This window comes from Microchirus variegatus (genome assembly GCF_963457635.1).
Source record: "Microchirus variegatus genome assembly, chromosome: 4".
NCBI classification, from domain to species: Eukaryota; Metazoa; Chordata; class Actinopteri; order Pleuronectiformes; family Soleidae; genus Microchirus; species Microchirus variegatus.
Window position 1 is genome coordinate 19,096,169 of NC_139805.1, and position 26,038 is coordinate 19,122,206.

The 26,038-nt window shown below is 44.0% G+C and overlaps 1 protein-coding gene across 2 annotated transcripts in view; it reads right to left on the reverse strand.

Moving 5' to 3' along the window:
• Positions 1-211: 211 nt before the first annotated feature.
• The window catches only part of plpp3 (phospholipid phosphatase 3), a 30,139-nt gene continuing 4,312 nt past the window's right edge, over positions 212-26,038 (reverse strand). Inside the window, exons 2-7 of one of the 2 annotated variants that reach the window (XM_083888727.1) lie at positions 14,948-15,105; positions 12,223-12,315; positions 11,546-11,733; positions 11,356-11,413; positions 6,755-6,931; positions 212-783 (exon numbers count right to left, since the gene is read on the reverse strand). In XM_083888727.1, coding sequence (XP_083744853.1) covers positions 655-783; positions 6,755-6,931; positions 11,356-11,413; positions 11,546-11,733; positions 12,223-12,315; positions 14,948-15,105 — 803 coding nt within the window. In that variant the 3' untranslated portion in view covers positions 212-654. Of the gene's footprint in view, positions 784-6,754; positions 6,932-11,355; positions 11,414-11,545; positions 11,734-12,222; positions 12,316-14,947; positions 15,106-15,508; positions 15,664-26,038 lie in introns of both variants that reach the window. The other variant, XM_083888728.1, reaches the window with a different exon arrangement.

Below are 26,038 nucleotides of genomic sequence, written 5' to 3' on the forward strand. Positions count from 1 at the left end.
AGTGGTGATAATGGACAACAGACGTTAAAACAGTGCTATAAGTTATACTTCTCTATAATGTAAATATGTCTATGCTGCTAATTATTGCAGTAATATTCCTTCCCGTAGCTAAGGAAGTTGTTGTCCTATGTCGTGATCCAAGGCCACAGAGAGTTCAGAGAGGAGGCATCACTGAGACTCCCTCCCTCCCTATAGGCAGGGGTTTGTCTTGTTTTTTTTTTTCTTCTTCATTTTTACTATTTTCTTCACAAGGGTTTTTTTTTTTATTTCCCTTTGTGTGGTTCCATCTCTGTCAAACCTCCACACCCTCAACTCTGCCTGTCAAGTAATCAAATCATGGATTCATTTTGTCGTCTACCTTCCAATTGGTTTATGTTTGTGCTCAAAACGATGGGCTCAAATGTTGATTAGTAGTTAACATAATAGTCAATTTAAAAAAAAAAAAAAAAAAGTGAGAGTGGTCTCTGCTGTGCAATTCTCAAATCTGACACCCTAAGCCCACAAAGGCGACTGGCAAAAGGGAGGAGGGGGGAGAGGAGGAGGATGCCATTTGAGAAGCTACAGTCTCTCGTCGCTACATTCTACTGTCCGATGGGAGGATGAGCAGCACTGTGATCGGCTCCTCGGTTCGCAGGGGAAGAGACGTGGCTTCTCTCACACCATGTTGTGGTGGTTGTTCCTCTCGATGATGTCGGACGAAGGCAGCAGCTCCTTCTTGATCGGGGAGGGTGGGGGCGTGGCCGGCTTCACCTGGGGCGTGAACAGATCTGACACGTAGAAGACCTGACGCGGAAAAAAACAGAGGGGGAGAGCGCGGTCAGGAAACAGTCACAGTGTAGTATAACATGTTTGTGGATGCAGAACTTCACCACAGCGGGGGGGGGGGGGGGGGGCAAACAGTCTGAACAAATGTGATCAGACGCTGTTATGTTCTCTCTGTTTATGGCAGATATAACAGTGCACATGTGTGAAATCTAATCACAATTGGACTATAAATGTATACTAAGTGCTCGTCGCGCCATCATTGGAGAACCACCAAAAAAAGTCTGAATTGTGGTTGTCTAGTGTGCCAGAAAGAGTTCCTTGGAAAACCAGAGTGGCAAAAAAAGGAGCTCAAGCCCATATGGTAAAGGTCAAGCAGGTGGTTGCTCACTCTGCAGACGAGCTTTAGTTACTTTAATTTAATTTCAAAGCGAAGCGAAGGTCGACGTGCAGCAGAGTGACATGTGGCCTTTTCCTGGCAGATTGAAAACCATACGCGCCGCCATATTCTAGACCATCTGTAAGTGTTCCAGCGTTCATGAATTGAGGCCCAGCAGGAGGGCGGCGCAGTAGCTCTTATGTGAGCAGGGTTGAATTACTTTGCAAGTCTGTCATGTGACACTTTTTATAATCTCCAATTTGTGGTCTTAGTGCAGCGTACACGTTTGTGGTGTGCCCATCTAATCGTGTTTTAAACAACGCCAAAGTGTGAATTCCCCTTTGACGTCACGATGAGGTCAGTCTGCCAGTCTTTGTAATGAATGAAGGAAAGTGAGGGAAGGGGGGGAAAGCAGAAAGGCAAATCTTTTCCTGAGATCTTGATGACATCATCAAACAGGAAAACGAGCAGGGATTGATAGGAAGTGGGACCATAGTGGGAAACTACTGTACACTGTAATAATGGATTACACTTAAAAAGGATCTGGGCTGTGTCGAAGGGAAGATTTTCAAGATTTGTCCTCCCATATACTGCGAGACAGTTTCGTGTCCATCTTCGTTAGTTTGGCGTATAATCACTGAGCTATTTGTAAAACAAAGGTTGTCTCATTGTCTCCTGTTATAGCTTGACATTTACTGACAATAAAATGACCTTCACTGGTTCACCGATGACACAGATGACATCACGCAGACAACTCCGTGACATACAGCTGCTTTCATGCTGCGTATAAAGAGAGCCTTTGTCAGTGCAGTTATCACTGTGTCATGTGTTCAGAGCGTCATGCATGTACAATATGTGATGTAATTATGGAAGTGTAGAGAGATATGAGGTCATATGTCTGAGAATCTATGGAGTTATGTGAGGAGCCCAGGGTCGCAGCGGGACTCGGGGCAGACATTAAGTGGTCATGGTTAAGGGTGACCCTTTGTTTAAGATGTCCAAATGAATGGAAGCCAATGCACTGTCCAAAAAAAGAATAGCTGCGCAAACCTGTGTGTGTGGGGGGTGTGTGTGTGTGTGTGCTGTTAAAATGCCATGCCTGACTCACAAAGACACACTGACTCGCACAGGAAGTGGGTGTTTTGCAGGAAATGTAAATGTCTCGAGACAAAAACCCCCACATTATTCACAAAACCCCCCTTTATGTATATCAAAGAATCTAAATCGATTCGCGTGCATGCATACGAAACCCCCCCCCCCCGGCCTCACCAGTCAATATATCGCCAACTGCTTTTATATCAAAGTAGGTTAAAATATGCTGCTCTTTATTGACTTTATTTGCATGTTTGCTTTAGTTGTGGGAAAATATTGGGATTTTTCATTACTTTATCATCACATAACGTGTGTTAAAATCATGCCTTTGGTTGTACATGTGCACAAGCTGTGAAAACAACTGTGTGTATGCTGTGCAAACATGTGCTGTGCAATATGAAAAGCCTTGACTTGTGTCGTCTGTTCACTGACACCAGTTGACTTCCTGCTTCTACAAGTTCACTGACCACACAGACAATGCTTAAGTATGTGAGACCCCCCACTGGGTGCAGTAAGTCCTCATGTGCTTAACCAAGAGGGGGTGGGGGGGGGTGAGAGATAGCATCTTCTCGCCCTCCTCGTCCTCCTTTTATCGCCTGACCTCACTCTCCTCTCCATTGTGACAATGAACCTCAAAAAACAAAATGAGCAGCGCTGCCTGCTGCCGCCGCTTTCTCTCTCTGTCTCTGACAGCTGCTTCCTGCAGGCTTCTGGTCCTCTTGACCTTTTATTACGACACATGTTGAAAACTAGGTCACTGTGTCTGATAGGAAGTATCAGGTAGGACAGACAGACAACTTTCTGCTGCGGTTCCCTCGATTCTCTGGATCACATTTTTTTTTTTTTTTTTTTTAAATCAAATCTGCATTGAACTGACCATTGATTATCACACGTGTGAACGTGTGAAGTGGATCAAATGCAGTTTAACAATACACTAGTACATATGTATGCGTCTGTACTTGTATGGTTCATTTAATGGCACTCAGAGGGGAAACACTAAAGGCCACATTATACTTCTCCGACTGCGTATGCGTTATCCGTCTGCGTCACCACGGAGACGCCTCGAGCATTTATACTTCTGCGTCGTGGTGACGGACACTCGCTGCAATTTCCCGCCCGATCAGTAGGGGTCGCTGCGCAAGGTTGTTGTGCTTCTGGCTACAGTGAGCAATGGCGCCCGAGAAAGAAAGAGAGAGAAAGACTGTTGTTGTTGAAACAGTGGCCGTTTCTCACTTTTCTGTGTGACGGAACGCAGTTTTAAGATAACTTGAGGCGAGAAATTGGCCATTTAGAGTCTAAACATGTGCTGTGTGTATATAGATATGACGTATTTATAGTTTGGCAGCGGCGTTATCGGCGGGGATCAGCTCCACCTCTGTCAGGACGCCCGGAGCGCACTGAGAGCCGGCACAGAGCAGCTTAGCTCGGCCTGTCCTGAGGACCAATCGCAGCTCTTGCCGTCTCCGTAGTCCCTTGACGGAGTGACGGACACTTAAAAAATATTCCGTGCACCCGGAGACGACGCAGAGGCTCTTCGACAGGTTCTGCGTCGACGCAGAGGACTCTGCGTAGCTACGCAGAGCACTTTACGCAGGAGTATAAAGGCCACATTATACTTCTCCGACTGCGTATGCGTTATCCGTCTGCGTCACCACGGAGACGCCTCGAGCATTTATACTTCTGCGTCGTGGTGACGGACACTCGCTGCAATTTCCCGCCCGATCAGTAGGGGTCGCTGCCCAAGGTTGTTGTGCTTCTGGCTACAGTGACGTTGGCGTCCGAGAAAGAAAGAGAGAGAAAGACTGTTGTTGTTGAAAAAGTGGCCGTTTCTCACTTTTCTGTGTCACGGAACGCAGTTTTAAGATAATTTGAGGCGAGAAATTGGCCATTTAGAGTCTAAACATGTGCTGTGTGTGTTAAGATATGACGTATTTATAGTTCGGCAGCGACGTTATCGGCGGGGATCAGCTCCGCCTCTGTCAGGACGCCCGGAGCGCACTGAGAGCCGGCACAGAGCAGCTTCGCTCGGCCTGTCCTGAGGACCAATCGCAGCTCTTGCCGTCTCCGTTGTCCCTTGACGGAGTGACGGACACTTAAAAAATATTCCGTGCACCCGGAGACGACGCAGAGGCTCTTCGACAGGTTCTGCGTCGACGTAGAGGACTCTGCGTAGCTACGCAGAGCACTTTACGCAGGAGTATAAATTGGGCTTAAATTGGGCTTAAGATTAAAGCAGTAACAGTAGCCTCATGGAACAACACACTTCTCTGCAGACAAATGTGTTTGGTAGAGGAAGAACTTTTTTCCACAAGACCACATCACTAACCATGTGATATTTAGGGGCTATTGTTCACTTGCTGCACACTTGGGACTAATGTGCCAATCGACAAATTCCTCTAAAGTGTCCTTTTGTTCTTCAAATCAGACTTTGTGCATCTATTAAAAGATCAGGATGTCAGCATTTGGAGACTTTTGCCATTCTTGCTTTGTACTGTAGCTCAAGTAGGAAGAATGAACTGCATAACCCAGACTGCAATGGGGCACTTAAAATTATACTACTGGTTCATAAAACGATTTATGAGAATTATTATTGCGGATTAATTTCACAAGCTCTGACAATGGGAGAACAAAATAGGGGCACACAACACAACAGACGTGTGTGTGTGGTGTAGAGGATCGGCCTTTTCTGCCCATGTTAACACTGTGGTTACAGCGAGTTCACCCTCCTCTTTATCTCTTTCTCATCCACTCAAGAATTCACCTCTAATGTTGTTTTCCATCTGTTGTGAATAATGTGTCGTGTTCTACTGTTGTGACACAGTGTTATGATTGCCTGTGATGTTCTTACATTTGTTGTGAAATAACGTGTTGTTTTGTGCACGTGTTTCTATTCAACACGGATGTTCTCCGCTTCCAGCCCAAGGACAACAGACGAACACTAGCATATACAGTATAATAACTCTGGTTTAAATGTGAAGCTGCACGATATCCCTGACAATTAAAACAATATATAGATAAATGAATAATAGCGGAAAAGCTTATCTAAACCTATTAAACCTGACATGACTTGAAGTGTGAGCTCATGCTTTCAATTTTACGTTTCAAACATCCCAAACGACTGACCCTGTCCTCTTGTTATGATCTAAAGATGTTCGCACTTTCTTTTTTTCATAACTTACAGTTGGTAGTAAGTACAAAGAGACGCTAAGTCTTCTTTAACTCCTCTATCCTTCTTCCACTCATCCTCTGTCAGGTCCTCTTTCGGCTCCACTGCTCCTTGAGAGGTTGAAACAGTCGTGCTAAAGTACTCACAGATGTGCACATTTCCACTGAGACTGGGCAAATCAGAAAACGTGTCAGGGATTGTAAAACTACCCTCATTGCCTGATTGGCAGCGGATCCGACTGTGCACACACACACACACACACACACAGACGTGAACAGTGCGACTATGTGGATTAAACCCCACACACTTGTCTCGAGCCAAGATGCAGAAAAAGGCTCCTCTCTTTCTGTCACTTCCCTCCCTTCTCTCCTCTTGGCAGATTTGCCCATTTGAGCTCATACACGGAGCACATTTCTGAAAACATATATTTAATTTTTCAGAGCTGATGTCGTCCAGGAGTTACACCCAGTGAGAGGGGCTCTGATTTTTGCCACAGCTCTGCTGTCTTTTGTTACTGATTACAGCTCGTAGGTTCGTGTTGCACGCTTTGGTGAGCCTGGCATTCAAGGACCCTGCTGTGTCGTGCGCGAACGTGTGCGTGAGTGTGTGCATGTGTGTGTTTCGGCCGTGCCAAGAGCTGCTGAGGGGCGCCGCTACTACGGTAATTTTATGAAATTTTATGAATCTAATCCTTTCCACATTCATGATTTGGACCCTGTAAAAAGGTAAAGGTTTCTATGTGTGTGTGTGTGTGTGTGTGTCCTCTCCAGGGTGCGTTTAAGTGTGTATTAGTGTGTCTTTCCATACTTTTCCCAGAGGCAGCAGAGTTTAGCCCTAGCCTGCTGTGCTGTTAGAACAAGCGCCGCCAAATAAAAAACCCAAAATAATTAACAGCTTCATTCCTGCTTCAAAGGATTATAACCCACCCGACCCCCGCCCCCCTTTTTTACACTCCTGCTATTTTTCCTCTCAGCCCAAAATTCAATTTTCCTTGGCTCCATCAAGCTTAGTGTAATGATGAGGGTTACGAAAAATCACTGGCAACTGCTGTGACGATATGTCACAAGAGCGGGGAGAAGAAGGTTGGATTCACACTGATGCACAGAAACACAAAAACACCAGCAATGTGTTCCTCATTAGAGGGAATCAGATTCTGCTCACTTCACTGCCTGCTTTGTTTTTTCTTTTCAGTAAAGGCAGAAAATAGAGGGAAAAAAGAGCTCAGAATGTGGAGGCTTTTTGAAATTAACCCGTGTCAGGTGCAACAAAAGTTTACATTAAGATTTTGTGTCATACGTTTACACGGGACGCTGTATTGTTGTGTGCGTTTTTGAGCATGCGTTGTGTGCACTCACTATGCAGTAGGCCACCAGGGCTCCCTGCACAAAGCCTGCAAGGACGTCAGTGGGGTGATGCTTGTGGTCAGAGACGCGTGATAGGCCGGTGTAAAACGCCATCATCAACATGGTGAACTGGAGCAGCGGGCGGAGGAGGCGAGCGCCGCGCCATGTGAACCTGGACTGAAGGTAGAACTGAGGAGAAGGAGGGAGGGAGAGGAGAGGAGAGGAGAACAGGAAGATGGTGTTATTCATTTTGTTCATATACGCCATAGTAACGTGCATATTTGCTGTGTGAATGCTATGAAGATTTCATGAAGTGCAAGTGCAGAAATGCATTCTTTCATGAAAGTAATGAAGTTTTACACAGGTTGCACCTGCAGTGTGTGTGTGTGAGGGAGATAGAGTGTGTGTGTTATTACTGTATAAGAGGTCTAGACTGAATCAAAAAAGGTCAGGCTTTGCCAGACTTAAAACACATCTCTTCCACTAACAGAAACACACACACTCGACTGCCTGAGACCCGGACGTGACTGATTCACGGTTCAACATCCCAGCTGTGAAAACAGCCTCGGCCACAGAGAGCCACTGGAATACATTCACACACACACGCGCGCGCCGTTCACAAATATACATGTAATCTGCTGCGCACGTTTGAACACTTTGTTGGGATGAACTCTCTCCTCTGCATTAGAGTAAACAGAAGACATAGCGGAGGCTCTGCCTGCAGACAAAACTGTGTTCTGGGTCATAATGAAGACGGGGGAGAATGAAAACAGGAACAACCAAGACCAAGGCCACTTCAAGTCACTAGTACAAGTGCAAATACATGCACATTCTTTTTTTTTTTTCTTTTTTTTTTATCCACACGGAGTGGTGAGGTCAGCCCAGGTTTCTCAGACATCCTGTGTTGCTGGACCACTCATACCCTTCACTTCCTGTCTCTCACACCCAAAGACAGAGAACCTGGGAGGGCCTGCCGTCAGTCAAGGTCTGTCCAGCCCAAACCTCCAGACTCGTGTCTTATAATCAGCTCGAGCTAACAATACATACAGACGGCCACGTTTCAGCCAGTGTAGGTATGGCTGGAAAAAACTCCCTGACACTTCCTTTATGAAACTCTATCATTGTTCTTCTCCGTACGGAAGCAAAGGAAGCAATCCCTCCCATCCCTTCCAGTCCTGTTCTCTCCCCCCTGGCTGGGATGTTTAGATTTCAAACTTCCTCTGCAGTAGTTCTCAGGTGGTGGATAAGAATTTCAGATAAGTGCTTTTTTAAGTCTGATGCACGACAGCCATTAACGCAACATCCTAAACCTCTCAATTTTTTCCGAAAGCTTTGTTAGTGGACGCAGTCATGAAAGTATGCACTTGAATGTAGTCTAAACATGCAGCTACAGCAATGCACCGAGCGACTGTGTAACTGAAGGGCAGTGTGTAAACCCAGATAACTGGTTTAAAACAAATGCCTTACTCAGCAAAAGCAAAGACAAAGACACGACAAGCAGTTTGAGAAAACCTTCTAAAATGTCAAAATTGCACCGTGTCCCCTCTTTATAGTCAGATTGAGGCATTTGCCTTTCTGACCTGGAGCCATATTTCCACACATTTGCATATTATGTGTCTTAAATAGTTCGCTTGGAGAAAAACAACAATAAAACCAAACAACAAAAGGAGTCCCAGTAGATTCCCATGACAGCGGAAAGACAAGCGCGACACAGAGTCTGGTGGTTTCTGAAGGAATCCAGCTCATTTCATAAAGATCATCTCATCTCTCTGTGTCTCTCGCTCCCCGAGTCAGAGTCAGTGTTTTAAATGAAAGAAAAACACGACACAACAAAGTGCAAGGGAGTGAGACAAAAGCATAGCTGTGGTTGAGTATTTATATCACAAACATGTTGGTTTTTTATTTATTCATCGACGCGCTGTCTGCCAAAGTGATAGCAGGGCCGTGCAGAACGATTAACACGCAGCATTTCTGCACATTAAACAAATTAGGAGGAAGCTGAGGGTGACACATTAAAGCAACACATACATTTGTGGCTGCGGTGTCGCTGTATAGCATGCCATGAGGTCTGTGCCATATATCTATGTGCCATCTCCGATGGCTGTGTTATGTCTCAGCTCTAACCACATCAGGCACGATCACTGCGCTCTGACATGATCTGCAGGAAACTAAGCACAGCGTGCCACTCAGCCGACGTCTGAAGTCTGTGGGAGAGAGGACAAGGTGACGGCCACACTGTGAAAGTGGTGAGCGACAAGAGAACAGACACACGCGCCTGGGCTGTTGCATCACCTTTGAGTTTGCTTTCATTGACTAATGTCATAATCTAATTGGGATTTTTCGAGCAGATACTGCATATTGATGCACTCTTTCAACTCACGCTTTAATTCAGTTTTGCTGTGCTGAGCATTCCTGCAAAAAATATTCACTTTGGTAACAATTTAGATTAGGGAACACATATTCACCATTAACTAGGTGCTTACTAACATATATAAGTAGCATACTCGCCCTTTATTAGTAATCATTAGCAGAATTTCAAAATAAAAGTGTTGATATCGAACTACATTTATAAGCCAAAAATAAAAATGTGACGTTAAATTTAAAATGAACCTTAATAACCTTATAATGAATTAAACCTCGATATTAACCCTTTAACACTGAGTGTATCGCGGATGACACGTTGTGACTCAAGCGCACTTTACATAACCGTAGTTACGCATTAGTTTGTGCTATTTATAAAGTTTATTACAGTAATTTCACTCGCACTTTTGTCATTATTTTAACTAACAAATGTTATTTTAACAAGTCTTATTTAAACAAATGTTCTTTTAAATTTAGAACTATTAAGGCTTTGTTTTTCTTTATTTCAAACTGTTAATACGCTATCTTAACATGCAGTAAACTGTAAATAACTGCCAGATATTTAAAGTTATTCTGGAAAAATGGGTAAAAGCACTTAGTCACAGGACATTTTCTGGCCACTTTTCTGGTTAAAATAAGTCCAGACAGACATTTCGAGGTGTTAAAGGGTTAAGCACATAGTAACACCTTTTTCTACATAACCATATTCTACCTCTATTATTACACGAGTTAAGATTCTACCTAGATAAGGTGTTAATACATGCTTAATATTTACTAATAAAGGGCTAGTATGTTAATTATATGCATGTTAGTAAGCACCTAGTTAATGGTGAATATATATTCCCTACTCTTAAGTGTTACCTTAACTTTTATAATGTAACGCAAGGATGAGGATTTTAAAATATGAACTGTTTCCAATTATAAATTTCTTTTAAAATGACATAAAACATAGAACAATGAAATGTGATTTACTCATTGCATTGTTTCTAACTAAATAACTAAATACGCAATTTAGGAGTGAGGAATCTGAGCAACAAGAAGAAAAAAAAGAAACCTCAATAACAAGAAACATAAGAATCCTTCATAATGTGTAGGGAGGTTCTGTTAGTCAAAACATCACATGACTGGTTTTCAGCTGGTAAAAAACAAAACATGCCACAGATTCCCTTTTCCACTAGGAATGCTGCCACTGTGGGCAGTGGCACTTTGTTTCAGGCTGGTTTTATATTCCAAAACATTGAGTAGTAACTGCTCGCTCCTCTCCTTCAATCGCCCCACGCTCTCTTCACTCCAGCGTCCTCTGGCTACGGTCTGGAGCTTGCCACAGCTGGAACACTGGTCTCTGACTAGTGTGTGTGTCACTCTGCGGTCTGGACGCAGAGCATCTATGTTCCCTCTCCACTTTTTCCCCTGCTTTGACTTCATCGCTTTTCTTCGGTCTGTCCAGAGTTCAACCCGAGGCTAGGGAACACCCAAAAACACTTTCACTGCATAACAATATATTATAATATAGCAGGACTAACTGTCAGCCAAGTGTCAGATCTGAGACCGCACCGAAGCTAAACCTGGACCGACCGAAACCTAAATATTAGACTCATTTTTGCAGTCTGTGTAAAGCCTAAAGTCTTTCACACCAAATTAGTGGGTAAACCTGGGCTTTGTGGTGTTTTTTTTCCCACCAGTACGTGAATTATGATGACATGAATGTGCCAGAAACAAACTATGTGAGAGAAGGGCTGTAATCCCTCTTTCCACTGATGTTTCAAAGTATTAATCACTGTCTCAAGTTTTGAAAAGTATGGTTCCTGTAGATACACAGGTTCAAATAGTTGTAGGAGTGTAGGATAGGAAATGTGTGGTATATAAACCCGGGGAGGAGGGGTTAGAGATGGCAGGGGGACCCTTAATCTAACAATTGTCTCTGTGTGTTAAACGGCCTGAAGCTTCAAATGTCTCTGCAGTGCATAGTCCCACCAGACAACCCACAACAGGTGGAGAGAGATGGAGCAAACGGGAGAGGACAGGAAGTGCTCGAGCAGCTGCTCTGAAGAACTCTTAGGAGTAAAAAGGAGAATAGCACGCTTCATAAAATGAGGGAGCAGATGACAAGGCAGTGAATCTCCAATTAGAGCCAAGCCTTGTTTCCATGGCGCCCTCTGCACAATCTGTAAACCATTGTTTTGTTTTGGCTCTCAGCATGTTTGTGTGTGTTTGTTTTGATGTGTGCGAGCCGGGTTTTCGTGGTTACTTACAGCCAGATAGAGCATGGTGAACATTGAAAACGATGCGTGTCCCGAGAAGAAGGATTTCCTGTGGAGAGAAGTAATTATATTTGGTCACTTTGTCAATTTAAGCAGTGTTTGTCTGTCTGTCTGTCTGTCTGTCTGTCTGTCTGTCTGTCTGTCTGTCTGTCTGTCTGTTTGCGTGTTCGTTCGCACAAACCTGGCCTCCTGAACATCGCTCTCATCGCCGGTGCAGGTGTAGTTAGTGATGTACCCCAGGGAGCAGTTGATGGTGGAGAAATCCGGTCTGCACACGTCTATGAAGTGGGGTCTCAGACGACCCACTGACACCTTAGCGATGTCTGTGAAAGACTGGCTGACGGCACAACCAAAGAGAAACACTCCCATCTGCAACAAGACAACACACGCTCACGATTAAGACACTAAGGGCCTGATTTACTAAAGCTTTGCGCACGCAAAAATGTGTGCAAACTGGATTGCACACGCAAATTTGCGTTGATGCTGATCTACTAACAGGACGCAACGAGGATTGCGTCTCTCAGACAGGCAAAATAGCACTCGCAATCCATTTAGCGGTCTTGCCTTAATGAATATGCAATGTGGGGTGTTTACACGCAATTCAGCGCTCTCTATTTGGGATCCTAGTAAATTAGGCCCTAATAGTAATTATGTTTTAGCTTCATGAGATACTTCCATTGATTATGCAATCATTGATAATCAAACAAGTTAAATTAGCTCAGCATCCTAACCAGTACAACACACAAGCACATCTTAAACATGTGGAGAAATCTACAACCAGACTGGGTTGATTTGACAATCGCCAATCGAGACATTAACGTGCTAATAATGCCATAAAAACACCACTGGGTATCTGACCTGTTTATAGAGAGCTGCAACATAGGGATTCCCAACGAAGGACTTGGTTCCTTCATGTAGCTGGTGAATCCTGTAGCATTCTCCAATCACAATCTACAAGAGAAAATGTGTTATCGAGATAAACATACAGTAGATATATATATAGATAGGTAGATAAGACGTTTAGATGCAGGTAACCATGCAGTACAAAAGTAACGTTTGAGTGAGAATCATGCAGGAAATCTAATTTAATTCCAGGCTGAAGTAAAAAAAAGATGATGTGTGAAGGCCAAGACAGGAGGGACAGAATTAGTAAGACGGACTGACAGACACATAGAATGAGCATGGCCTGCCTTTCCGTCAGGCAGTGTGGATGTCGTGTGGGATTACTGAGAAGTGATGTGAGGTTCTGCTCAAAGATATGTTACAGTTTTGTATTAAGGACATGAAGGATGATGAGATGGGAAAAGGGAAAAAACAATGGAAATAGTCTAAAATGGGCTGATAACTGAATCATGGTGGGATTTGACTTTGGTATGAGGAGGATTTGCATCAGGGTAACGGGGCTCAAATGGAGAGGACTAACCCTGACTCCTCTGGAATTCCACACAGGTGGTTTTGAGTAACGTTTGGGCCCCATGAAAAGATCTCATGAGGAGGCTTCTACCAAGCCAGGGAGATGTCAATCATATTTCTACCACCTGGGGTATTTGACTGACAGACTGGCTGCTCTCCACCACCACACCTCGCCTTCCTCCCTCTGTCCACACAAGGCTTCACTCTTAAATCTCCCTTCTCACCCAATCTCACAGGAAAATACCAGCACATTTATGAGCCGGCAAAAACCGTGGGAGCGATGTGCAACACACCAAGACTCTAAATGTATGTAAGTATGAAGGTTTGGTGTTTCCCAGACATCGCGTTCATGCAGAAATTCACTGTTTGCATATGTGCATGAATTGTGTGTATTATTTGGCTTGATCAACACTGCGTATCCTGCCTGTTGGGTGGTCAGCTGGTAGGCTCACAGCCAGAACAAACAAACACTGCGGTTTGTGTTAGTTTGTGTGTGCTATTGTCTGTGAATTGTTCTGAACTAAGCAAGAGATAAAAAACCGCATGAGGCTGATGCAGCTCAGAGGTTTATTTGGGTTGTCAGAATCTGCATTTAATACCTCTCCTCCCCTTCTTTATCTCCCAGTCTTAAATGTGGACGAGCTTCTGTACTATTGTCCCTGAGAAGATCCTTTGATGTGATGGATTTTCTTAGTTACACTGAAGCAAACTAAGCCGGCATAGTTCCACCGCGTGCATTTGATTTTAGCTGGCACGCCATCAGCATCTGCCCAGGAACACTGGCTGTCCCTTTTACTCTGTCAACTCAACTCTGTTACTATTGTAACTAAGCCATTTTAAATGTGGCACAACAATATCCCCTATTCTGTTCTCAGTGGAAAACAGAAACAGAGCAACATTCCCGCCTTGAAAAGTCTGCATACCAACAAATCTCGGATTGAACCACAGGGGCTAAATAGCTGTCTGATGGGATTATTTGGATCATCTGTATGCATGCTTACAGAACTCTATTTTGATGTTGCTAACTTTGATTTCCCACAGTGGAAAACACGGGCATGCAGAGTCTGAGCAGTGGGTGCTGCTGGGATTTCCCTTGCACTGGAGATAAACACGAGACCCGACTGGAATCTGCTACCAGTGCATGGAACTGTATATTTGTGCGTCATGTACATGTGTATGCGTATGTGTGTGTGTGTGTGTGTGTGTGCCTTCCATGAGTGCATGTGTGTGCTTTAAAGGAATGGTGCCGACATGGCAGTAGACGCCGCTAATGGAACACAGCTGTGTGAGACACGCCAGCTTTGCCCACACGTGAATATGTGAGGATAATAACTAAGGCAAGCTGGTTTCAATAAGCAGAGGAGCTGAGCTGTTACAGTGTGTGTGTGTGTGTGTGTTTACACGCAATGTGTGTGCGTGAGTGAGTGTGCCCACTGAAACGATGTCTCAGTCTGGGAAGTTACGAGGGGGTTGCGCCACCGTAAAGATCATCTAGAATTGACCACGTGGCACTAATCGACATGACCACATACCCCCACAAAATATTATCACACGTTTTTTTCCTCTGACCCAATCTAATCTCCTAGCACGATACGTGAGCTATTCTCTTTCTGGAACAAGAATCAAGTCATGGGAATGGGGCCGTCACCTCAGGCCATCAGCGCTGCAGGCATGGGAGAGCGCGATGACACATTCACCCAAAGTAATGTTGGGGGCAAAGAGGGCACGGAGTCAGAGTGGAGGGACGTGTGAATTGAGTAAGACGTTGTAAAATCTCTTTGGTCTATGACAACGTGCGTCAGCAACCATTCACACACACACACATATTTTCTAATGTTGCTTGGGAGCCTTTCACTGCCCTAGACTTTTATTACTGTGAGGTGATTAAAAAGAAAATGGGCTATTAAGTAGATCGGGGTGACTCAAAGTAGATATTGAAGAATAAAGTATGACGTAGAGAACATTTTAGAATGGAGGGGAAGACATGTAGAGCACATTCAGAGCAAAGGCCTGGAGTTATTCAGAAAATCCTGCATGATAACTCAAACTTTTTTTTAAGGGTTTGTGTTAGCTACTGTGTTGTCTTTAGTAAAGAGGTGTTGTTGTTGTTGTTGTTGTTTTTTAATTTGGAAAAAGCAGCAAACAAAGGGAGGTGTGAAGATCGACTTACAGAGAAGATGGCAATAAGAATGCCAACACCACAAAGCACAGCGTCACTTATGGTGTCTCCCTCTTTTCGGGGGAAGCGGATGGACTCGTCCGAACAGTAAAACCCGCGTTGGTACGACTTTATGGTGCTAGTCTCAATGATCAGGAAAGGCAGGCTAGCTACAAAAGACACAAAGAAAGGGGGGAGCAAAGAGAGGGAAAGGAGGGAAGAGGGAGAGAAGAAAGAAGGCAGAAAGGCACAAGGTCAGTGACAAAGACAAATAGGGAGAGAACAGGGGACGCACAAGGAGCATGCTGGCACCAGGGGAACATGGGACATAGCAGAAGTGGGCTGGCCTTGAGGATCTCATGTATGGGCAGCTCAGAGCAAAGGAGTGACACATTTTTAGAACTCAGATGCAACCATGATGCAAGAATACTGTTTTTAAATGTATTAGTTCTGTCATGTCATCACTCCCTTGCAGCTTCCTCCATAAAATCCCAGGCCCTCCCAATTTCTACCCTCAATATTCCCCTCGGTGGACACTCTTTGTGTTGGTGGGGGGGGGGGTTGGGGACTTACGGACACCACGGGCAGTGTCAACCCGACAGAAGTAAGCACTGAGGAGGAGACAGTGCTTTTCTTGTAGGGGTAATTCAGGCTGGAGTCACTGCAGTACAGACCCCTCTGGTAGGGACGAACAGAGGTGCGGTGCAGAACCAGGCTGGGCAGCATAGCTACATTCAAACACACACATGGATGGATGGATGAACCCTCGCACATACATAAGCCATACAACTACACACTTACCTGTGAGCTGAGGGGGGATAAATATGACATTAAAACACATTAACAGACATAATTTAGTCGTTGTGTGTCCGTGTGAGGTCGTTGTATTGACTCAGCAAACTCTCTCCTGCTGTCAGTGTTGACCAGGCTATTGAGAGATGACAATCTTCAGCATTAGCTTCCCACATCGCTCTTGAAAGAGCAAACACACACTGACGTTTAGGGCTAAGTGTCCATTATTGGAGGCAAAGAAGACACATCAACATGTCAGTCTATTAGTGAATGAGTTAAGTGATGTGGAATTGAAGGGATGGAAGTGCCATTCCAGGAATAAATATTGAAATCTTTTTCTGATATATATACTATTTTCACTCAGTGTTAAACCCATTAAAGGCGCCATATGTAAGAATGCGGCCAAAAACAGTTACTACACTCAAATACAAAATACCGAGGTCTTTTAGGTTTCGTTTTCTCCGCCATTGTAGCTCAGATGTAACTGGCAACCCGTGGTTGCTCGGCAGCTGAGACTCTACTGACTGCAATGATTGGTAGACGGCGGTAGGTGGCGCCACATGCCAAAACATGATTTCAAAACATACACACGATTTGCGTTCTGCAAAATATTTTCTTTAACGTGAATATTTTGGCTGTACTGTTGTTGTTGGTGAGTTCAGTTTGTTATATGAACATTATTCCTGAGTCTCTGTGACATATAATGCACCTTTAAATGTTTGGTTGAAATAATTCCGACATTACTGTGTACAACTCCTCCACGTACTCTCCAGAAAGGTTCAGGTTTGCAGCCTAGTTTACTAACAATAAGAACACTAATATATACCAAAATGTCAAAGTCCATTAACAAAAAAACAACAATGATGATGGAAATGTGTCAACACACATCAACAGCAAATGTGTTGCTCCAGTGCTGGATGTCAGTTGGTCATCAAACAGATTATATCCTTACCAAGTGAAAAAAAAACATAAATATCAAATCACAAAAACACAAATACAGGCGTCTAAACTTTGGCTGTGACTTCCAAAGTTTTTCCTTGAGGGATTTTGAGATGTGTCAGCACCCAGAAAAACAAAACTAAGCCCACCCATCTCTGGAACATTTCTCGTGAGAGTACGCATAGCATGTGTGTGTTTGTGTGTGTGTGTGTGTGTGTGCGTGCGACCATAGTGGTTCATAAATGGTAGGAGCTCAAGACATAGAGGTGTCCTTAAGACCCACACGCAGACAAAACCAACATATACATTCAATGTCAGACTGCATAAAAAGCATTACCACATGTGGCTCATGTGGTGAGCTCACATCACAGGGATTCTTGCCATTTGGGTCAAAGTCACAGATTTACCCATGAATGTTTCTAGTGCGGCTCAGAACCACGGCTGTCGTCTCACCAGTGATGGGAACGGGAGATCAGGTTACTCGCCAGTCTTGAAAAACATAACACTCACTCGTCAAATTCATTTGTACATTCTTAAAACCCTCAAAAGACGGTTTCTTATGCGTTCTTGTGAGGAACGTCTACTTTTTCACTTGAAAGGAAAAAGGGTTGTCTCCGGTGTCTACTGGATCAATGAGAAATGAAATTTGCCACCAAAACAGTCAACTACAAGGACCTTTGAAGCTTACAACTTGCATGAGCAAGTAAGGCTATGTCTGTGACAACTAGACAATCTCCATCTGTTGATGAAAATCATGCAACATCTTAAAGTCAAGAAACAAAGGGCTGTCAACTGCTGTTTCCAAGATCATGACTGGATTTGACTCCTGCTTCTTCTTTGAACATAACTTTACACTTCAAAACCAGCATAAAGCCACTCAAATCGCACTAACAGCTTGTAGCATGTTTCTTGTGTTTTGCTGTTTCCATGCACACAGTCTCCCTCCTCACCGCCTCTTTCTGGTCACTGAAGCAGACACCTGCACAAACAGGGTGCAGGGCCATGACTCGACAGGTTGTTGTTGGGCCCACACTGGGCTTGGCCAGACTATGATGGTGTCTGAAGACCACACTGTTCACTCACAACAGTCGGCTCAGGAGCTTTGGATCATGTCATCGCTGTGGGCAGGACTTCAGATAGGTCGATTATTGTGTTTCCTGTACTTGTGTGTCTTTTGGCTTAATGAACCTGGCTCCAGTTTAATATGTAAACGAGAGAAACCCCATGCATTAAGTTCATGCACTACTTGATTTCAATTGTGGAAACACTCCGCTTGGTTAAAAAAAAAAAAACTTTTTCAGACATGTTTTCTCTCACACCAGACTCAACTCTTTTTTTGTCTTTGCTCCTTCTTCACTCTCCCTCTTTTTACATTAGCCCACACTGGCCTACTTGAGGGGAGGAGGGGGGGATTCATATGCTAATGCGGAGAAGTGAAAGGAGGTCATTGGCTAAACAGACATGAGAAACATGCACAATCAGACCCACACATGCAAATCAGTGTGTACGGGCTAAACTGATCTGAGATCACCATGGGAAACCTTGGAAGTTGACCAGCTTAAAGACGGAAAGTGGAAGTGAGAGCAAGCAACTGAGCACCTAAACTGTCTGCTGAGAATTAATGAATGCCTCTCATTCTGCCCACTGCCCAGCCTTTAGATGCCAAGCTGTTCTGTGGGGCCCCCCCACACCCATGCCATCGCCCTGAAAAACAGCCTGGTATGTGGGCATTCTCCTCATACCACCGACAAGTCCATGAGCCTCTCAGAAACAAAATAAAACACACTCCAGTGCTTACCATACAGCCCATCTGAGCCCCATCTGCAAACAGCAGCCAGAAGAAATATGACCTCTTTTATGGCGCTGGGATAAAGAGAGTGTGACCTTCACAGGGCCTGCTGACCCACAGACAGAGGAAGAGAGAGATGGGGTCGTGTCACGGGAGGGAGCGATAAAAAATGAAAGGGGTCAAAAAAGAAAGCAGTGGGGAGAGGCTGATGGTCTGTCAGTGAATTAAAAAACAACTATTTACAAGCTCTGTCGTGAGGTCAGTGACATATAGTGATGTCCAGGATTCTCCCATCCTCACTGAAGAGGAGGGGAAACACCTTAGCCGCAGAACAGCGGGTTTGGTTACACTTTCACACTCTTGACCACACTGTACACGATAGTCCTCTGGGTAAACAGCGAGCAGAGAGTTTCCCAGCTGCAGTTTTTAACTGATGCTTAGAAAGTACACACTAATGAGAAACAACGGCGACAACTAGGCACAGGAATTCCCTTTTTTTACGAGCCCAACAACACGGTGAGACTGAAGGCAAGTGTTTGGCGGCAGTGACTTTTGTTTCACAGCTGATAGTCAAGTTGCAAGTTGTAATTTGTCAAAGGAAAACAGAGCGGATTTTAAATTGTTGGGTTAGTGCGGATGACAGGCATATCCAGAGAAGAAGTTGTGTTTTTAAACTAAAACTCAGCTAATGTGAATGCAGACTTACACTGGCATAGAGGTTTGTTTTGCCTTTTGCTAGAGAGAGAGAGAGAGAGAGTGTGTGTGTTCTGTGCTTTTAGAGCCAATGAGCCCCATTAGCTCTCAAACCACTGAGCAGCTTTTTAACAACACAATCAGGCGTCTGAGAATAACTGGAGCCTGAATCACAAAAGAGGAAGAGAACTAGAGGCTGCAAAATCATGGAAAATGTAGTAAAAAAAAAAAAAAACACACACACACACACATATCCTAAGAGGGTGGTTTTGTAAAGTTTGGGAAAAGTTCTATTTGTCTTATCAGATCATGTCATGCACTTCTCTCTTTCAAGCAAGGAGGAGAAACGAGGCAAATCACTAAAGACTTCTTACCACAACTCAGACAGATGCAGAGAGAGGGAGAGAGGCATTTCTATGGCTGGTTGAATCAGTGTTTATATGCAGAGGTCATGGCAAGGCCTTTAAATGTGTGTGTGCATGTGTGTGTGTGTGTCAGAATGTGTTCTTATTTTCCATCTGTAAATCCACTCACATGCTCCACTGCCTGCTAGAAAATACTGCACAAAATGATGTGCATGTGAATTAATATGTGGTGTGTGTGTGTGTGTGCATACAGTATGTTTGTACACTTCTAAGTGTAGGTATGCAGCTTGCTATGCACAGTATGTGTGTGTGAGTGTGTCTGTGTGTGTGTGTGCATGTATCTGTTTGTGTGTGACAGATTATCCAACCAGCACTGATTGGCTTTGGAGTTAAATTTGGTACTGCACAGCTAGTGCGCAATTAGATTAGCAGGGACTACCAGTTTTGCATTTTCTAATGACACATAAGAAAACATGTCCTTTTTCTTTAATCTGTTACACTTTGTTTTTGGGCGTATTTCAATAATGGGACAATAATATCCAATGCAAGGGCAAGGGTCAGCAATGGCCTATTGTTTCCACTCCACGCTGTACTAACCAGAAAGAGTAAACAATAGCTATTCTTATGCCAGCTAAAGCTCTGCATCACTCAGAAGGTTAATTCCTCTTGACATGGCACCACTTTCCCTGCAGAGCAGCACCTGCGTGTCTGCTGAGACTATGGTGGAAAGCTCGCCGTTCGGCCGCTCTCATGACTCTCGCAAATCCATTGACATTTTAATGGGTTCTCGTGGCTTTCAGGGGCAGAATTAGAATGATATCGTGATTATAGTGATTGAGCTGGAGTGTCAGCAGTGATCGAGCGAGGAGAATGGGAGGCGGAGCGGGGCAGAGGAAGAGGTATTGTGGGCCAGTCTAATGGAGGATTTCCTCCTCCTGTCTCGCAAAATGTGACCATGTGACCCATCCTGAGAAGGACCGGGACAGAGACAGAGGGCAATTCAGAGGAAGGTTAGAGGCTGCGGGGGTCATGACTTCGTAGACTTCTCTTGTTTCTCTCACTCGTCTGCGGCAGATCAGATGGCTGTTAAAAGAATTAGCTGCTCAAGCTTAGTCAAGAATAGGGCTGTATACCACACTTCAAAGGTTTTTGTGCAGCCAAAATCACAAAGAATCAAAGGCAAAGAATTCCGGTTGTAGGTTTGTAACGTTATTTGGACCATTATGCTTTAAAACATCAGGATGTATAGAGATCGAGGCTTAACGTGCTTGATAGTTTCCCACTTGTGAGGAATACTGAATAGTTTACTGAATATTATATCTAGACTGTGACTTATGTGGGACATTTCACAATTACAAAAGGATGTAATCGAATGTAGTAAATCATTTACGACCTATGACACGTTTCATCCATAACCCTGGAGTCAGTTCGTTCCATTTAAATTGTAATTATCTGCAGCTGTTTTTTGTGATATAAATCAAACATTTAATCATTTAATCCCATAAAGCAAACACACAAACCCTAAAACAACCTGCTCTTTCTCTCTGTGTGTGGATAAAACACAGACACATGGATACTGTGTGCAGATCCATTTCAGTCATTTGTCTAAAGCCAGTCCAGTTCCAGTCTGTTGGGGACAGACTATCATACTTCTATCACTCCGATCTTGACATCCACACACGCCCTGCAACACAATATGCATTGTTAATGGACACTCTAAAGTGGCCTACATCACTAAAAAGAAGTATGTGTACACAGTATTTTTGTGGTTATTTGATAAGTGTGTGACTCTGTGCGCCATAAGAGAAACGGAGAGAGAAGGATTTACTACAATTACTTCCTAATCTAGTCCATTCATTTAGATAAACACACTCCTTTCACAACTAGTCACAAGTCACAGCGCAATTTGTCAACAAAAGGGAAGTATGTGTTTTTTTTATGCGATTGTGTTACCCGCAAAGTGACAGCACCGGATCTCAGTGTATAATTGTATATGCATCATGCGACAAGTGAAATTGAAGTAAGTAATAAATGAAGTTACAGAGTAGTTACCTTTAGTTTACATTATATTTGGTTACTTTTAGTTACATTTATTCTGTATGACAGTTACATCTGGCCCTTTGAGGGTAACCATTATGCTGATGTGGCCCTCAGTGAAAATGAGTTTGACACCCCTGTTTTAAACTGTGTGTGTGTGTGTGCTTTTATTTACCTCTTTAGGTCCTTTTCCAGCATAATATCTAACCTAAGATGTTAATTGTGGTTAGATTAAGGTTAGGTTATGGTATTACCTGGTCATTGTTAAGTTTAGGGATAAGGTTTTGTTGAGATTAATGGAAGTCTATGTAGTGTCCTGACAAGAATAGCTAGGCATGTGCTCAGTCAGTGTATGGACATCCTCATCGTCACATCTAAATCAGTGTTGTGACCTCTGCGGTTTTAAATACAGCCCATGGCAGCCTTGCATGTAACTAAAATTGTCACATATCCAGCACTACAAAGAGCTGCAACCACAGCAGACTTTATCTTTAGGTCACTAAAGCCCCGAACATATGAGCATGCACGGCCTTCTAGACATGTAGAGTACAAAGGTTAGCCGAGGTTCATGACGGGCCTTGAAAGTAGCAACAAGGCCATTGGTCAAAGGTGACGGATGTGACATGGCTCTCGGATTATACTGTAGCAGGGCACAACTGTCACTGTTACACCACTGATTATATATTTGTGTGTGTGCCTGTGTGTGTGTGTGTGCGTGTGGCTATGTGGGTGTTAAAGTGGATTACTGTGGTTCCACTGGCAACTTCAGCAAAGCCTTCCCCAAACATTTTTTTTTAAGTTGTTGACCACAACGGGCTTTAAAAACGCTCTCCCAATCCAAATAAACAAACTCGGCTCCATAAAAAGCCACCCAGAATTTATCATTCACATAATCACTGTTTGGGAAACATACATTTATATGCACGTGCACACTGGTACAGATGTGTCACTTCTTTAGTTTGATAATTTCTTTGTTTCCATAAGCTGCTGATGTACACACACACACACACACACACACACACACACACACACACACACACACTCACACAGAGGAGTTGCTGAGGTCGGCAGAGCACTGTACAGAGTGAATCCCTGTCCTGTTTTTTCTCTCCTCTGTGTGAATGCTACAGTGACTAGGGGGGCCACTGGTTGAAGCATGTGCTTACTCAGGGAGATTTTATTCACCAGAATAAATGCCTTTAACACACAGACATGTGTTGGGACGCTCTCTCCAGGGGGAAAAGCAGGCATCTGCGAGGGCAGCCTCTGAATGACGCTTGCCAACCTTGTGTTGCTGTTGTTCTTCTCAGTGAAATGAAACCATTTCAGCTGTACAAGGTTGTTTTCAGCTCTACAATGTCATGAAGCAAGAGGATATCTATAGTCTGTGTTTTAAAAAACAAGGCGTTCGTGATGCTTGGCTGCACTGTCAGTTGAAAGACTAAAGAGTACCGACCGCACAGCTGCTCCAATGGAGGGAAACTTGAGCAGTGGCCAGGGGGCAAGATGCAGCCATTTGCCTGGTTGGTTGAGAAGCTGGAAGGGCGTTTCTCCGCTGTAGCCGTAATGGCATTATTACCTCCCTTTGGACAAAAGCCTAGTTTGTTGACAGGGACGACTCTGTCTTTGAAACTCGATTCCTCCATCCGTATAATGCTCTCCTCATCCCTCGCGACATTCCTCCTATTCTTACAACCCCCTCAATATTTGACTCATTTCTGTGCCATTGACTGTGATGTGACAATGGGTGTTAATTTGGAGCTACAGCGTGAAGGTTTTCTAGTACTGCAGAGAGCCTGTTTGGTTTTGCCTCTTCTCTGTATGTAAACAGGACAGGGCTCAGTGGACAGATAAGGCCTGCGTCAATAACGATGCTGAGCTGATTACTACACAGTGCTGGCCACATGTGAGCAGATAAGCACTACGGCCCATAATCCAGTCAACAATACAAGCTTGAAGCAGCGACAGCCATAAACCGCTGACAGATAATCAAGAAGGGGCCTTGAGAGTCGAGTGAGGAGGTTCTCTCATCTCTGCCTCATTCACTTTTTCCCCCCCCCTCCCTGCATTTCATCCTCCTTCTGTCTGACTGCGAGCAGCCTATTGGTCCTTGTTAACGACACAAAAGAGAGCTGAGATGCATCAAAAAGGGTATTGTTCTCGGCGAAACAGTGAAATCTCCATGACCCCTCCCCAAGCCCACCCCCCCCCCCATCTCTGGATGCACACAGGCACAAATACAGAGGATTGTGGCGGGTAATGTAGTAAGAGAAAGTGACAGACAGAGGAGCCTGTGTAACAGCAGGGAGGCCCAGTCGAGGACCATGTGGCGTAAGAGACATATAATGAGGGCGGCAGCTCTCAGACGGTTGTCCGTGATGAAGCAGAGCTGAATGCAGTTCATCTGCTGCAGGGCTGGGCATTAATAAATCACAAATAATAACAATGCAATATCATGTTCTTCAAAATCAGTATAACAATTGTTCAACACATATTAATTTAATGTGGAGACAAAGTTACTATGTATGTTGAGAAGTCACTCAGCACACTAATCTTATTATGTGAAACTGCAGAGATGATAAAAACATCATATATTATAAAACTACCATATAAAAACAGCTACAGAGCACATTCAGGTATTAAAATATAATATCAATATTCTCCACAAAGACGGAGTAATATGTGCAGATTTTAATGGCTGTAACAAGAAGCTGCCTACACACCGATACACACAAAATATTAATTTAGACACCAGGTGAAAACACAGGCTTCAACACAAGCACGTATTACTGCTAACAATTGTTTATGGTTGGGTCCGGCCCTGTAATCCAAAAATGATCTAAATAAGCAGGTTGGGGGGTGTTTATCTACAAGGGCTATAATCATGCAAGAGAATGCGAGAGACAGCAGCAAAGATAGAGGCTTTTACTTGGCTATTGTTGTCGCAGAACGAACCATTTGCTGCTGTTCGTTTGATAAAATTGTCCTATTTAGTTGTTTGCCAGGGACTGAGATGGTGATAGAAAAAAAAAAAAAAAAAAGTTAAAAGAGACGGGTGTCTGCCTGGTTCCGGGATCAGGAGACACGCTCACATTAGTGATCCTGATGCCTTCATCTTGCCCAAGGGAACCAAATGGGACACACATGCGAGCACACGTACCAAAAAAACGAGCCACAGATGCTTCGCACATGCGACACATCAACACACACACACACACTGCAGACTATTTCACCCTTCAGGCCGCAGAGTCCGTCTAATGACAGCTCTGGGCACTCCCTGTCCCTCATAAACCCCACAGGACACCGACATGCACACGCTCTCACACCTACACATCTTTAATCATAGCCCTCCACACACACACACACACACACAGAGCCTCATGCCAGAATGACAGGCTGAGAATGCCACACACACGCACACACATGCACACACACAGACACAGTCTGGCCACAGTCTCACCACTTCGCTCTGTCACGACATCTTTTCGTCTGCACACACATACATCAGCACAAAAATGCACACTTCAAGTTACTTTCAATCTTGAGGCAATGTTGGGCTTTCTGTCGTCATGACTGTTGTCATGGCTAGATCTGCTGATTTGTTTTATCTTAATCTTATTTGAAGGAAGACAAATGCTGTAACAGAAACATGCATCACAAACCACCACAGCCCCCTACACACCATCCCCTACAGCCACAGACGACATGTCACTTTTCTCTCACTCTTTCATGTTTTATTGACGCCACTGTCTTACAACTATCCATCAATATTATGCCTGCATTGAGCTGCAGTACAGAGAGCACGAATGTGCATGAATTTGTCCTACTTTTGACCCAACCTTTGACCTCATCTGCCAAACAGAACAGACTGACAAGGAGCATCAGCAGTGTGACACGTAGAAAAAAAAACACAAACAAATTCAATATCGCTCTTCAGTACGTACACGTGGTACCTTTGGGAGCTTGTGATATCCAAGTTAATGACTGCTGGTGGAAAGTGATTAACTTTGTTGACTGTTAGAAATGAGTATTGCTTAACACAGCAGACCGGGGAAGTAAGGGAGAAGGAAGCCAAAACAAATACAAAAAAAAGTATTTTTTCCAATCAGCAACATCTATCTTTTCCTTTGAAAATCTCGCCAAGAGGCAGGAATAATTCACTTCCCAGCAACTGCCCTTGTACAGACAGACTGGAGCAGAATCGTCCTGAGATAAAGTTCACTAGCTTTGGATGGAAGCCCGTGTTTGCGTCAGCGAGGGCTTCCCACTTACGCTTTGATTACAGTTTACTAGAAGACACGAGTGCTTATCATCTGGAGAGAGAAAGATGACCTCCTTGAATTTAACATTAACGTCATTTACTGTGTTAACCTTGATTTTGCAGCGTGCTTATCCATCACCACATATTCACATTCACTATCAATCAGTAGGTTTCCATGCACACTTACGTCAGGCTATTTAAACTTGTTAGTAAAAGCGTCTCGGCCT